Raw genomic sequence first — 13,784 nt, forward strand, 5'->3', positions numbered from 1 at the left:
AATAACATCAGTGCTAGTGAATGTAACTTGCTCCCTGTTTATATATAGTAGCTCTGAGCTTGGTTGTTGTCCTACAGGTATCTCATTATCCAACTGATGATGTTACTCAGTTGGGTAATGAAATGTCTTCAAGAAAACAACCAAGCTCACAGGGCATTGAGGATTCCAGTATTTCAGGGGGGAAATGCTCCCGGTTCAGACCGGATCGGCCGATCCGGTAGCAATGGCAGCGGGTGGTTCAGAGAACCGGTAGCAAAAATCCCTGGTCGCCCTGCCATGCTCAGCTGAGTTGCCTGGTACATAAAGGTAAAGGTAAAGGTAAAAAGGTAAAAAAAAGGCTCTGACCATCCCAGCTGAGCTGCCTGATCATCAGGAGTCTTTTTTTTTTTTACTTTTAAAAGCATTTGCTTTACAACCTCTTCGGCTGAATAGGTTGTAAAAAAAAATGCTTTTAAAAGTAAAAATAAAGATCGTGCGCCACAGCTGATCACCCCCTCCTGCACGCTGTTCTACTTACCCCATGCCTCCTTCTGGCGTGCACTGCGCACGCACCTCCTCGTATTTGGTGCGTGGTGCGCACTGTGCATACGCAGCCAAGGAATCGGCAGTAAACCGGTTCAGATTTCACCACTGCACTATTTTATTTATGTTATGAATGCTTATCAAAAGCTCCAGATGTTCACCGTAGGATGCTCCATTTTATTTTTTAAGTTTTGCACAAATAATGCAAAGATGCGGACTAAGTACAGGGCCTGTTTGGTATGAATTCTTTTCTCAGCTTTATCTGTTGTCCCCATTTAAATTTCAGTTTAATTCTGAGAATCTGGTTCTAGATGGAAAGGGTGGGGGCTGAGGCACGAATACCCATAGAAATAGAAGTGTGTGAATGAAGACACTCATCCCGTCATCCATTCTGAGCCGGACTTAGACACATAACACCACCGGAGCTCCAGAATGGAAATGATGGAGAATATCAATGGAGATTCTCAGTCATCCAGGTCAAAGCTGTCTCAAAGGTCCTTTTTCAAAAGACAACCGGACTTTCTTGGTTCTTCCTTGCAGACATTTTGCTTCTCATCCAAGAAGCTTCTTCAGTTCACGAGCGAAACATCTTCATGAAAACACAAAGTCCACTTGCCTTTTGAAAAAGCACTTCTGGGATAAAACGGTGGAGAGGTTCTAGCATCAGTAGAAGAGAATATTTATGGCTTCGGGGTTGAACTGTGGAGTCCTTGGTGCTCGCTGAGCTTGGTGGTTTTCTTGCAGATGGTTCATTACCCAACTAGGCAGCAACATCAGTGCTAGAAGGGAGTGGAGCTTGTGGGGAGGAGGAGGAGGAGGAGGAGGAGGAGGACTTATGGGGTCCTTGGTGCTCTCTGAGCTTGGTGGTTTTCTTGCAAACGTTTCATTACCCAACTAGGCAACAACATCAGTGGTAGCCATTTCTAATATTTTTAATTCAAGTTTCACATAATCGGGGAAATTGAGCCAAGAGTTATTGTGCTCTTTTTTGTTTGTTTGTTTCTTTTTTCCAGGATGCACAATTTTAACATCGTGCCATTAGTCTGCATCCCCGATGAAGATCTTAGGATGCGATGGTCACAATCTGACTTCCATTCGAACCTTCTCATCCTTCCATGGAATATGATGTCCAGATGTTGGTCAGCTACTCCTCCATTTGAAGACCTCGTCACCGATTTCCAGCCAGACTGAATACAGTGGAATTAGCAACCATCGTGAAATTAAAAGCCACTCTTCTGCATGCGGGAGATATTGATGGATGTTGGATATCGCATGATGCTTGAATCAAGGGGAGAGGTTTACCGAGAGCTGGGAATCTTTGTCCATTCTTTGGAATGCAAGACTCATCGGAATTTGGAAGGTTAAAGGATCCAACCTGGGTCAGTCACCGGTACCAGAGGTCTACTTTTCTGAGCTTTTGGATCCATGGTGGAGCCCATCCTCAGGGACCTTCTCTCCACCGGAATGGATACAGTAGAGAGAAGGTGTTGGATCCTGCAACATTGTTCTGGGACACATATCCTTCATTCATGAAAAAGAATGATCTTGTTGGAGCAAATCAAAATATAAATTACCATATTTTTCAGAGTATAAGATGTTACGGAGTATAAGACACACCTTAGTTTTTGGAGAATAAGAAAAAAGTTGATTGGCAGGTGGATCGGCCTCCCAGAATACCCCGAATCAGCTGTTCCCAGAGGTGAATTTTAGCAACAGGTTCCTTGGTTGTGAGTTTTGTGCCTTGTTTTTTTTTTGCTTTTGTTTCTGCCTCTGAAACTTCTGAAACTCTGTTTCAGAAAAAACTTTTTTTTTCTGCCTCTGAAAGCCTCCAAAACAGCTTCAGAAAAAAAAGCCTCTGAAGCTCTGTTTGGAGGCTTTTTTTCTGAAGCTCTTTTTGGGGGCTTCTTTTTGAAGCTCTGTTTGGGGGCTTCTTTTCTGAAGCTCTGTTTGGGGGCTTCTTTTTTGAAGCTCTGTTTGGGGGCTTCTTTTCTGAAGCTCTGTTTGGAGGCTTTTTTTCTGAAGCTCTGGGGGCTTCTTTTCTGAAGCTTCTTTTCTGATGCTTTTTTCAGCCTCTGAAACCTCCGTTTGAGAAGCTGCGTGGGTTACATTCGGAGTCTAAGACGCACCCAGATTTTCATCCTCTTTTTTGGGGGAAAAAGGTGTGTCTTTTACTCCAAAAAATACAGTAATCTCCTTCTCCAAATTGGTGTCCTCCAGGAATTTAGGGTTTTAGCTCCCATAATTGTTTTAGAAAGTTTAGGAAACATGAAAACTATAGGCGCTTAAGTCTAAATATACTTGAAGGGCATAAAGTTGTCAGAAGTTGGTCTAAAGCTTTACTTTTCCCAACAATAACTCATAAATCCTGGATAAACATAAGCTAGCCATGATTATCCAAATATAGGTAGTCCTCGAATGACTACCAGTTCATTTAGTGACTGTTCCAAGTTACAACAGCCCTGGAAAGAATGACTTATGACCGTTTTTCACACTTATGACCATCTCCAGGATCTACACTCAAATGCTTGACAACTGACTCATATTTATGACGGTGGCAGTGTCCCGGGGAGGGGATCACGTGATCCCCTTTTCTGACCTTCTGAGAAGCAAAGTCGATGGGGAAGCCAGCTTCACGTCACAAATGGGTTGCTAACTTCACAACTGCAATGTTTCGCTTAAAAAAACCAAAAGCGGCAAGGAAAGCCATAAAGACGGACATGGAAGCGACTTGCCGTCAGAATTTTGGAGGGAAGGACTTTTCAGTCGGAATCAATCCTGTTCTGGGATGGGAACCTTTCAAAAACCGGTCTTGTGGAAAGCTGCTTCCGGTTTTTAGATTTTTGTATGTTTATAAATTTATAAATTAACCAAGGTATGTAGGAAGCACATCACAGTAGTAATGGGGGATTTTAACTACCCTGACATCAACTGGGAAACAAACTCTGCACCAAGTGGAAAATCCAACAGGTTCCTAACAAACCTAGCAGACAACTTTGTTTCCCAAAAAATAGAGAAGGCGACAAGGGGGTCAGCCATATTGGACTTAATTCTCACTAACAGAGATGAAATGATAGAAGGTGTTGAAGCTACAGGAACCTTGGGGGCAAGTGACCACGCAATATTGGAATTCAACATTAAGCAAATACAAGTAGTAGAACAAAGTCAAACTAGAGTCTTGGACTTTAAGAGAGCTAATTTCAATAAACTTAGAGAGATCTTGAGAAGGATTCAATGGATGAGAATCCTCAGGGGGAAAACAACTCAAGAAGCTTGGGAAATTTTGAAAAGTGAGATTATAAAAGCACAGTCTAACACAATACCAATGAAGAAGAAAATAGTAGATCACAAAAGAAACCAGCATGGATGCATAAAGAACTATCTGACAAATTGAAAGACAAAAGGACAAATATAAAAATGGAAAGAGGGCAAATAACTAAGGCAGAATATCAGCAAATAGCCCGAGCCTGTAAAGATGAAGTGAGGAAAGCTAAGGCTCACAATGAACAAAGGCTAGCGACAAAAGTAAAAATAATAAAAAGCTTCTTCCAACATGTTAAAAACAAGAAAAAGTCAAGGAAACAATTGGCCCATTGCTGGGAGAAAGTGGCAAGAAGATGACAAGCAACAGGAGAAAGCAGATCTACTTAACTCATATTTTGCATCTGTCTTTACACAAAAGGAAAAACAATCCAACCTATCAAAAACAGCACTACAAAAACAGATTAGAAACACAAGTTAAAATAGGGAAGAAAATGGTAAGTGAACACCTGTCTACCCTAGACGAGTTCAAATCACCAGGACCGGATGGATTACACCCCAAGGTTCTGAAGGAACTGGCAGACGTGATCTCAGAACCACTGAACTATATCTTTCAAAGATCCTGGAGCACAGGGAGCTGCCAGAGGACTGGAAAAGAGCTGATGTAGTTCCCATCTTCAAAAAGGAAAAAACAGATCCAGGAAACTACAGACCTATCAGTCTGACCTCAATACCGGGAAGATTCTGGAAAAGATAATCAAGCAACGAATCACCGAACACCTAGAAGCAAACAAAGTAATAACCAAAAGCCAACATGGGTTTGTCAAAACAGATCATGCCAGACTAATCTTATCGCATTCTTTGACAAAATGACAAAATTAGTAGACCAGAGGAATGCTGTTGATATAATTTACTTGGACTTCAGTAAAGCATTTGATAAAGTAGACCATAACCTACTACTAGATAAAGTAGAAAACTGTGGGTTAGACAGCACCACCACCAGATGGATTCGTAACTGGCTGACCAACCGCACTCAACGTGTAGTCCTCAACGGAACTACATCCACATGGAGGGAAGTATGCAGTGGAGTACCCCAAGGCTCTGTTTTAGGCCCAGTACTCTTCAACATCTTCATCAATGACTTGGACGAGGGGATAGATGGGGACCTCATCAAATTTGCAGATGACACCAAGCTGGCAGGAATAGCCAACACTCCAGAAGATAGGCTCAAGTTACAGAAAGATCTTGACAGACTTGAACATTGGGCGCTATCTAACAAAATGAAATTCAACAGTGAAAAAAGTAAGGTTCTACATTTAGGCCAAAAAAACAAAATGCACCAGTACCGTATATGTGGTACCTTGCTCAATAGTAGTACCTGTGAGAGGGATCTTGGAGTCCTAGTGGATAACCATCTAGATATGAGCCAGCAGTGTGCAGCAGCTGTTAAAAAAGCCAACACAATTCTGGGCTGCATAAACAGAGGATAGAATCAAGATCACGTGAAGTGCTAGTACCACTTTATAATGCCTTGGTAAGGCCACACTTGGAATATTGCATCCAGTTTTGGTCGCCACGATGTAAAAAAGATGTTGAGACTCTAGAAAGAGTGCAGAGAAGAGCAACAAAGATGATTAGGGGACTGGAGGATAAAACATATGAAGAACGGTTGCAGGAACTGGGTATGTCTAGTTTAACAAAAAGAAGGACCAGGGGAGACATGATAGCAGTGTTCCAATATCTCAGGGGCTGCCACAGAGAAGTGGGAGTCGGGCTGTTCTCCAGAGCACCTGAGGGTAGAACAAGAAGCAATGGGTGGAAACTGATCAAGGAAAGAAGCAACTTAGAACTAAGGAGAAATTTCCTGACAGTTAGAACAATTAATAAGTGGAACAACTTGCCTTCAGAAGTTGTGAATGCTCCAACACTGGAAATTTTTAAGAAAATGTTGGATAACCATCTGACTGAGATGGTGTAGGGTTTCCTGCCTGGGCAGGGGGTTGGACTAGAAGGCCTCCAAGGTCCCTTCCAACTCTGATGTTATGTTATGTTATGTTATGTTAAATTTAAAAATAAAATAGCTCTAAGTATGGTGTTACGTCTCCAGCGTATCCTCCTGCAAAGGAAGCTAAGAGTTTGATTCAAAGCTGTCCTGGTGGTTTGTTTTGAATGGCTGGCACAGCAACGCACAATTTTTTGGGTGGGCCTTTTTTTGAGTTTGGGTTTTTATTATTTCATCAGGCTCACTTCTTACATTTTACGCTCAGCTCAGTGTTGCAAACTTTTGTTTCCTACTGTTTCGGTTGAAAGACTTTAATCAACTCGTCTCGCTGATTTTGCAGTCCCTCTGTATGTGGGTGGGTGGGGGGAGAATAGCTGGAGGTCTATTTGCAATTATCTTCACTTCTGCCAGCGGAGAAATCCTGCGAACAGGAAGACACCACTTTAGGTCCCACAACAATAGTAAAAATTACTTCATTCCACACGAAAAGAAAATAGAAAGAAAATTACCACTCAAAAGTCAAGTCAATAAGAAGTGATACTACTTTCTTCTTCTTCTTCTTCTTCTTCTTCTTCTTCTTCTTCTTCTTCTTCTTCTTCTTCTTCTTCTTCTTCTTCTTCTTCTTCTTCTTCTTCTTCTTCTTCTTCTTCCTCTTCCTCTTCCTCTTCTTCTTCCTCCTCCTTCTCTTTCTCTTCCTTCTCCTCCTCCTCTTCTCCTTCTCCTCTTCCCCCTCTTCCTCCTCCTCTTCCTCTCCTTCTCCTTCTCCTTCTCCTTCTCCTTCTCCTTCTCCTTCTCCTTCTCCTTCTCCTTCTCCTTCTTTTCTTCTTCTCCTTCTCCTCTCTCCCATCTCCTCCTCCTCCTCCTCGCCCTCCTCCTCCTCCTCTTCCTCCTCCTCCTCCTCCTCCTCCTCCTCCTTTTTCTTTTCCTTCTCCTTCTTCTTTTCCTTCTCCTTCTTCTTTTCTTCATCTTTTTCTCCTTCTTCTTCTTCTTCTTCCTCTTCCTCTTCCTCTTCTTCTTCTTCTTCTTCTTCTTCCTCTTCCACCTCCTCCTCCTCTTCCTCCTCCTCTTCCTCCTCCTCCTCTTCCTCCTCCTCCTCCTCCTCCTCCTCCTTTTCCATTTTGGGTGTTAATAAAGATATAAATTTTTGGCTTTTACTCTTCTGGCAGCCTCAAACCATTATTAAGTGATGTTAATAATGATACAGCGTTACAACCTATGTGTACCACTGCATACAACACTTTACAATGATGCAACCACTGTATTTACGATAAATTTTTGTTCTACTGTCCTGGAACTCAGCTCGGTTGGTTTTGTGAATTGGTTCCAAAGATAGTTTTGTGCAACTTTTCACAACTTAGAACTGTGGAAATACAATTGTTAAAAAATTATCCAGAAGAAGCGATAAAACTCAGTCAACCTTGACTGATCCTAAGAAAATGAAACCTAGTCAGACCTGGTTAATCCTTGAATGAAGGACCACCACCACCAGGAAATTTCTGAATTATAGGGGATTTTTTTTAAAAAAAGACAAAATCCTGGATGAAGGCTGGACGGTACCAGTTGCCAAGAAAACATCATAAGTCAGCAGGACTTCAGATTGGTTTGAGGGAGTAATTCACACCCTAAGCTAGAGACTTTCTTAGAAAGTGAAAAATCCAGATTTTAGATTGATGATGTTTGCACACAGGAATAAAACGAGGAGTTAGAGCTCTGTGTTCAGGTCACAAAAATTTGATCCTTTTCACCGGGTTCTGTTCTCTCAGTAAATTCCATGGGTTTCTTAGACCTTACTTTCAGATTAAAGGCGCAAAGCAAACCAGGATATAAAAGTCTCACTTGCGGTCTTCTGGGCTTTTACTCTGAATGCTGTCCTGCTTCAATCGATCATGGAGGACTGGAGTGAGCAATTTCAAGAGTTCAGCCAAGTATGTGTAACGCTTTGCCTTTGACAAATGCATATACAAACCCGAGAGCATTTCTCGTCCTCGTCATAGTCAGCCAAATTCCATAAATTGTACTTATTAGTATGGGTCTATCCCCTATAAATCCTCCCACCACCACCCAGAAACCTTTTGTAACCATGCAAGAAGACAAAGTAGGACCTTGGTCTTCTAAGTTTGCTGAGGCAGTTGACTCACCTGGACAAGGTGGATAAAAAAAATGATTTTTAAAAAATATATATACCGTATTTTTTGGAGTTATAAAACACACCTTTTCCCTCCAAAAATGAGAGTGAAAATCTAGGTGCGTCTTATACTCTGAATGTAGCCCCACCCAGCTTCTCAAATGGAGGTTTCAGACCTCTTAGGAATGGGGGGACGTCGACGGTAGACAGTCTAAGGTTAAAGTTTTAGGGGTTTGGGGAAGAAACCACAGAGTCAGGTAGTGCATTCCAGGCATTGACCACTCTGTTGCTGAAGTTGTATTTTCTGCAATCGAGTTTGGAGCAGTTTACCTTAAGTTTGTATCCTTTGTGTGCTTGTGTATTATTGCAGTTGAAGCTGAAGTAGTCATTGACAGGTAGGACATTGTAGCAGACAATTTTGTGTACTATGCTTAGGTCAGACCGAAGGCGGCGTAGTTCTAAGTTGTCCAAGCCCAAAATTTCAAACCCATAAGGGATTCTATTGTGAGCAGAGGAGTGGAGGACTCTTCTCGTGAAATACCTCTGGACTCGCTCAATTGTATTAATGTCTGATATACAGTGTGGATTCCAGGCAGATGAGCTGTATTCAAGAATTGGTCTGGCAAAGGTTTTGTATGCCCTAGTTTGCAGTCCGTTACCAGAGAAGAAGCTTCGAGTTGATTTAAATCAAACCTTTTTATCAGTGATGTAAATCATGATTTAAATTGTGATTTAAATTGACTTGATTTAAATCAAATTCACCCTGCTTCTGTATTCCCTCAGAAACTTCAAAATATTATTTTGGATTGCATTTTTAGCGCAAATACTGGTATAACTCTACAATCTCGCTCTCAATTTCGTGATAATCGTGTCTTCCTAGGACGTTAAAAAAATGTCTTAGGTATCGAAATTAAGAAAAATCAAGCTCAAATAGTCAACGCATAAAAAGCATTGAAAGCCGATGGAGTCTTTCTTATGACTTCCAATCAGCCGCAATTTTTTTTTAAAAAAAATGCAGACAGGGAGAGGTGATGTCGGGGACAGACTCAAAGTCAACTAACTTGTCTTCGAGTGATGACCAAACAGTCTTTCGAACTGAAAAGCTGTACTGAACTTCGGTGGGGGGGAAACAGACGGTCATATTTGCGTTTTTTCCAGAAGTCGATACTTTTTAATATAAGCAGAGAGTTTGTTTTAAGGAGATTTTCCTGAAGATTAGATACTCGGGGAACACATGGATAAAATTTCTGGAGGTATATATTCTGTACAATAGGGTTTGGTTTCCTAATTCAATTAGTGATTAAAAACTCAGCAGCCGATTCTATAATGCGAACATCCATTCAGAACAATAGCTGGGAGCTTATTTTGGTAGTGTAAACCCGACAGCTGGCGTTAATAATCGATTTCAGATGTGGTTGAAGTTTGCATGGAAGCTTTTGCAATAGACCAAAAATTAGTGTAACGCCAGTTGTTAAGTTGCTGTTGTTCTAGCCTCCGTTTCTAGTGCTGGTTATCTTGAAAACATACATAGGCATATTACGAATTATGAATCTCAGGATAATGTTGCAAGATCCAACCTGGATCGGTCACTGGGACCAGAGTTTTAGTTTTCTGAGCTTTTGGATTTGTGCTGGAGCCCATCGTCAGAGAATTGCTCTCTACTAGAATATGTGCTTTGGGCTATTCTGTGAGTTGTATTGATGTCGTGCTTTGTGTACACTGAAGATGGCATTTAATTTTGTTGTATGAGGTGCAATGACAATAAAGTAAACTATTAACTATTGTAGTTGCCTTGGGCTGCCAAGCCCTCGTCTCCTAAGTATCTGATAAATTGATGGTAAATCAGCACTCCTGTTGACTTACAACGGACCTATTTTCTAGGCTTCAATCAAGGTGGCGCCGTGGTTAGAGTGCAGTACTGCAGGCTACTTCAGCTGACTGCTAGCTGCAGTTCGGCAGTTCAAATCTCACCAGGCTCAAGGTTGACTCAGCCTTCCATCCTTCCGAGGTGGGTAAAATGAGGACCCAGATTGCTGGGGGCAGCAGGCTGACTCTGTAAACCGCTTAGAGTGGCCTGTAAAAGCACTGTGAAGCGGTATATAAGTCTAAGTGCTATTGCTATTTCCCTGGCTATTTTTGTACCTGCTCGGCCGACAAACTTAGTAGCTGCGAAATTGAATGAATATTCTTGTTCATTGCAATGTGAGACTACCAATGAGTTTGGCTCTCCCCAACTGACTGAGTTCTTGCGCACAGACGTATCAAGCAATGCAATGCATAGTAAGATCTGAGAGACTGGATATTTGGGGAGAATATAGGTAGCCGTTGAGTGACAAACATTTATTTAGCAACTATTTGAGTTTATGATGGCCCTGGAAAAAGTGAACAATGCCTGGACCTTGAACTAATCTGTTGCAGCATATCTAAGGTCACGTGATCAAAATTCAGGCACTTGGTACCCAGCATCATATTTATGATGGTTGCAGCTTCCCAGGGTCGTGTGGTCCAGGGATCCGTTCCAGCTGGCTTCCCACAAGCAAACACATATAGGGAAGCCCGATTTGCTTAATGTTCACATGGTTCACTTAACAACTGCCACGATTCGCTCAGCCGTAGCAAAGCAGGTCGTCAGATTGGGTGCAACTCATTTGGCTTTGCATACCAATGGAAATTCTAGCCCCAATTGTCATTGTTAAGTCAAGGGCTACGTGACAAAGGGAACAAAGTAGCAAGCCATTTTGTGGTGGCCATCTGAGATTATGGGTGATCCGACTCTTCCTCGCATTTCACAAATAGGCCAAGATCATTTTATTTGAACACCTTTTGGCATTTAGTTGATCGTGGTGCGTCATTATGTTACGTATTTCCCTTTTCCTTTGGCTTGTCTATTATAGCTTTTATAGCTTCTATAGCTTTTATAGCTATCTATCTATCTATCTATCTATCTGTCTGTCTGTCTGTCTGTCTCTCTGTCTGTCTGTCTGTCTTTCTGTCTCCCTGTCTATCTCCCTATCTCTCTCTGTCTCCATCCATTCATCCATCTCTCTCTCTCTCTCTTTCTCTCTGTCTCCATCCATCCATCCATCCATCCATCCATCCATCCATCTATCCATCGATCGAGCTCCCTGTCTATCTCCCTATCTCTGTCTGTCTGTCTGTCTGTCTGTCTGTCCGTCCGTCCATCCACCCACCAACCCACCCACCCATCCATCCATCCATCCATCCATCCATCCATCCATCCATCCATCCATCCATCCATCCATCCATCCATCCATCTATCTATCTATCTATCTATCTATCTATCTATCTATCTATCTATCTCCCTGTCTATCTCCCTATCTCTCTCTCTCTCCATCCATCCATCCATCCATCCATCCATCCATCCATCCATCCATCCATCCATCCATCTATCTATCTATCTATCTATCTATCTTTCTTTCTTTCTTTCTTTCTTTCTTTCTTTCTTTCTTTCTTTCTTATAAAGCCAGTTTGGTCTAGTGGATAACGCACCAGGCTAAACATCAGGAGACCATGAGTTCTAATCCTACCTTAGGCATGAAAGCCAGCTGGATGACATTGGGCCAATCATTAGAAGTCTGTGAGTTCTTGTCCCGCCTTATCTATGAAAGCCACCTAGGTGACTTTGGGCCACTCCCTCTCTCTCTCCGCCCAACCCATCTCACAGGGTTATCCCTCTCACAGAGAAAAACAGGAGGAGGAAAAACATTTGATGTCTTCACGGCCTTGAGTGATTTGTAAAAGCTAATAAAGCAAATAAAATTCTCATCTATTAAAAGTCAGATCGGATACAGATCTCAGACAGAAATGTTTTTTAAACAGGCATCATAGACTGTGCTGGTTTTATAGTTTATGGTTACGAACCTATGAAATGGAACTATTTCTGTCAATGTTGCCACAACCCATATTACTATAAATTGAAATAATTTTAGTAGCTGTCTAGCATTTGGAATTTCCTGTTTTACAAAAATGTGTGTGTGTGTGTGCGCACACATTTTCTATTGTTGTTTTAACACATTCATTTTTCCCCCTGCAGAATTGAGTTAGTGACACGGTTATCAAGTAACTTTTCTTGCTTATGGGAGAGAATTCCAGCAGTTTGCCAGACATATGTTAGCACCATTTATCATCTTCTTCTCCCTCTTATTTTTTTCCGCAGGGATCTGAGAGAGAACTATTGCCGAAACCCAGATGGAGCTGAGGTACCCTGGTGTTTTACGACCAATCCTCATATTCGCATCGGAGATTGTTCCCAAATACCAAAATGCAACGCATCCACTGAAAAAGGTAACACTTGCTACGTAGATAAGAAAAAAAATTAAAATAATAGCAATAGCGCTTAGATTGATATACCTCTTCATGGCGCTTTACAGCTCTAAGTGGTTTACAGGCCAAACAATCTGGGTCCTCGTTTTACCGACCTCGGAAGGATGGAAGGCTGAGTCAACTTTGAGCCTCAAGGCTGGCAACTGTCGTGTCCCACTCCTCCGCTGACGGCCGGGTCAGGGAAATCCGAATCAGGTGTGCCTCTGCAGCTCTGCCAAAGTCCTAGCAAAGTCCTCAAGGCAAGCAGGAGACCAGAAAGTGACTTCAGCAAGATATGTTTAGACTTTGCCTGACTAAGAGAATGCCAGAAAGCAGGTCCTTTATATAGGCCATGGGGTGTGGCTCCATGACTCAGCACTTATCCCGGCCTGCCCCTCCCTTCCTTCTGACGCCGCTGCTTATCAATTCTTCTGAAGCGAGGATCACTCCAATCGGCAGCTGTTGGTAATTGACCTTCCTCAGGCTTACATGCTGTGGAGGAGTGGGAGGGGTCTAGTTGCTCCGTTTGCCTGGGCATGGAGCCAGAGCTGGGGGCTGGAGGTACTTCTTCCTCTTCAGCCTGTCTGGGCATGGAGCCAGGGCTGGGGCCGGGAGATGCCCCCTCCTCAGCCTGTCTGGGCATGGAGCCAGGGCTGGGGCCGGGAGATGCCCCCTCCTCAGCCTGTCTGGGCATGGAGCCAGGGCTGGGGCCGGGAGATGCCCCCTCCTCAGCCTGTCTGGGCATGGAGCCAGGGCTGGGGCCGGGAGGCATGCTAGGACATTCTTCAGCGTTTGGAAGCAGATAAGCAGACCCCGGCTGTGGTGAGATTGGGCGAGACACAACAGCAACCTTGAGCTGATCAGGATCGAACTGCTGGCCGTGGGCAAAGTTTGCCTGCAATACTGCATTCTAATTACAACACCACCAGGAAGAAGAATGAGAATGAGGGAGGGAGAGAGGGAGGGAGGAATGAACGAATAGCAATAATACTTAGACTTATATACCTCTTCACATTGCTTTACGGCCCTCTCTAAGTGGTTTACAGAGTCAGCCTATTTCCCCCCCCCCCAATTATCTGGATCCTCATTTTACTGACCTTGGAAGGATGGAAGGCTGAGTCAACCTTGATTCTGGTCAGGATCGAACTGCTGGCAATGGGCAGAGTTTAGCCTGCAATACTGCATTCTAACCACTATGGCACCAGGAAGAAGAATGAGAAAGGGAATAAGAGAAGGGAGAAAGGGAGGGAGGGAGGGAGGGAGGGAGGAAGGAAGGGAGGAAGGAAGGAAGGGAGGGAAGGAGGGAGGGAGGGAGAGAGGAAGGGAGGGAGTGAGTGAGGCTTCTACTTGGCAACTTTAAGACATGTAGACCTCAGCTCTAAGAATTTCCCAGCCAGCACCCTGAGGAATGCTTCAAGTTCCCAAGTTTGAGAAACTTTATAGAGTCTTTAAGAGCTGCAGTGTCAGAGTGGTTAGAGTTCAGTACTGCAAGCTACTTCTGCTGATAACCAGCTGCCAGCAGATCAAATCTCACCAGGCTCAAGGTTGACTCAG

At 43.1% G+C, this 13,784-nt stretch overlaps 1 protein-coding gene across 4 annotated transcripts in view; it reads left to right on the forward strand.

The window, feature by feature from the left end:
* HGF (hepatocyte growth factor) overlaps positions 1 to 13,784 on the forward strand; it is a 93,569-nt gene that overhangs the window by 54,985 nt on the left and 24,800 nt on the right. For all 4 annotated transcript variants that reach the window (XM_058191179.1, XM_058191180.1, XM_058191177.1 and 1 more), the window contains exon 9: positions 12,085 to 12,212. In XM_058191179.1, the coding sequence (XP_058047162.1) occupies positions 12,085 to 12,212 (128 nt within the window). The remainder of the gene's footprint in view (positions 1 to 12,084; positions 12,213 to 13,784) is intronic.

Source organism: Ahaetulla prasina, chromosome 7 (assembly GCF_028640845.1).
Source record: "Ahaetulla prasina isolate Xishuangbanna chromosome 7, ASM2864084v1, whole genome shotgun sequence".
Taxonomy (NCBI): Eukaryota; Metazoa; Chordata; class Lepidosauria; order Squamata; family Colubridae; genus Ahaetulla; species Ahaetulla prasina.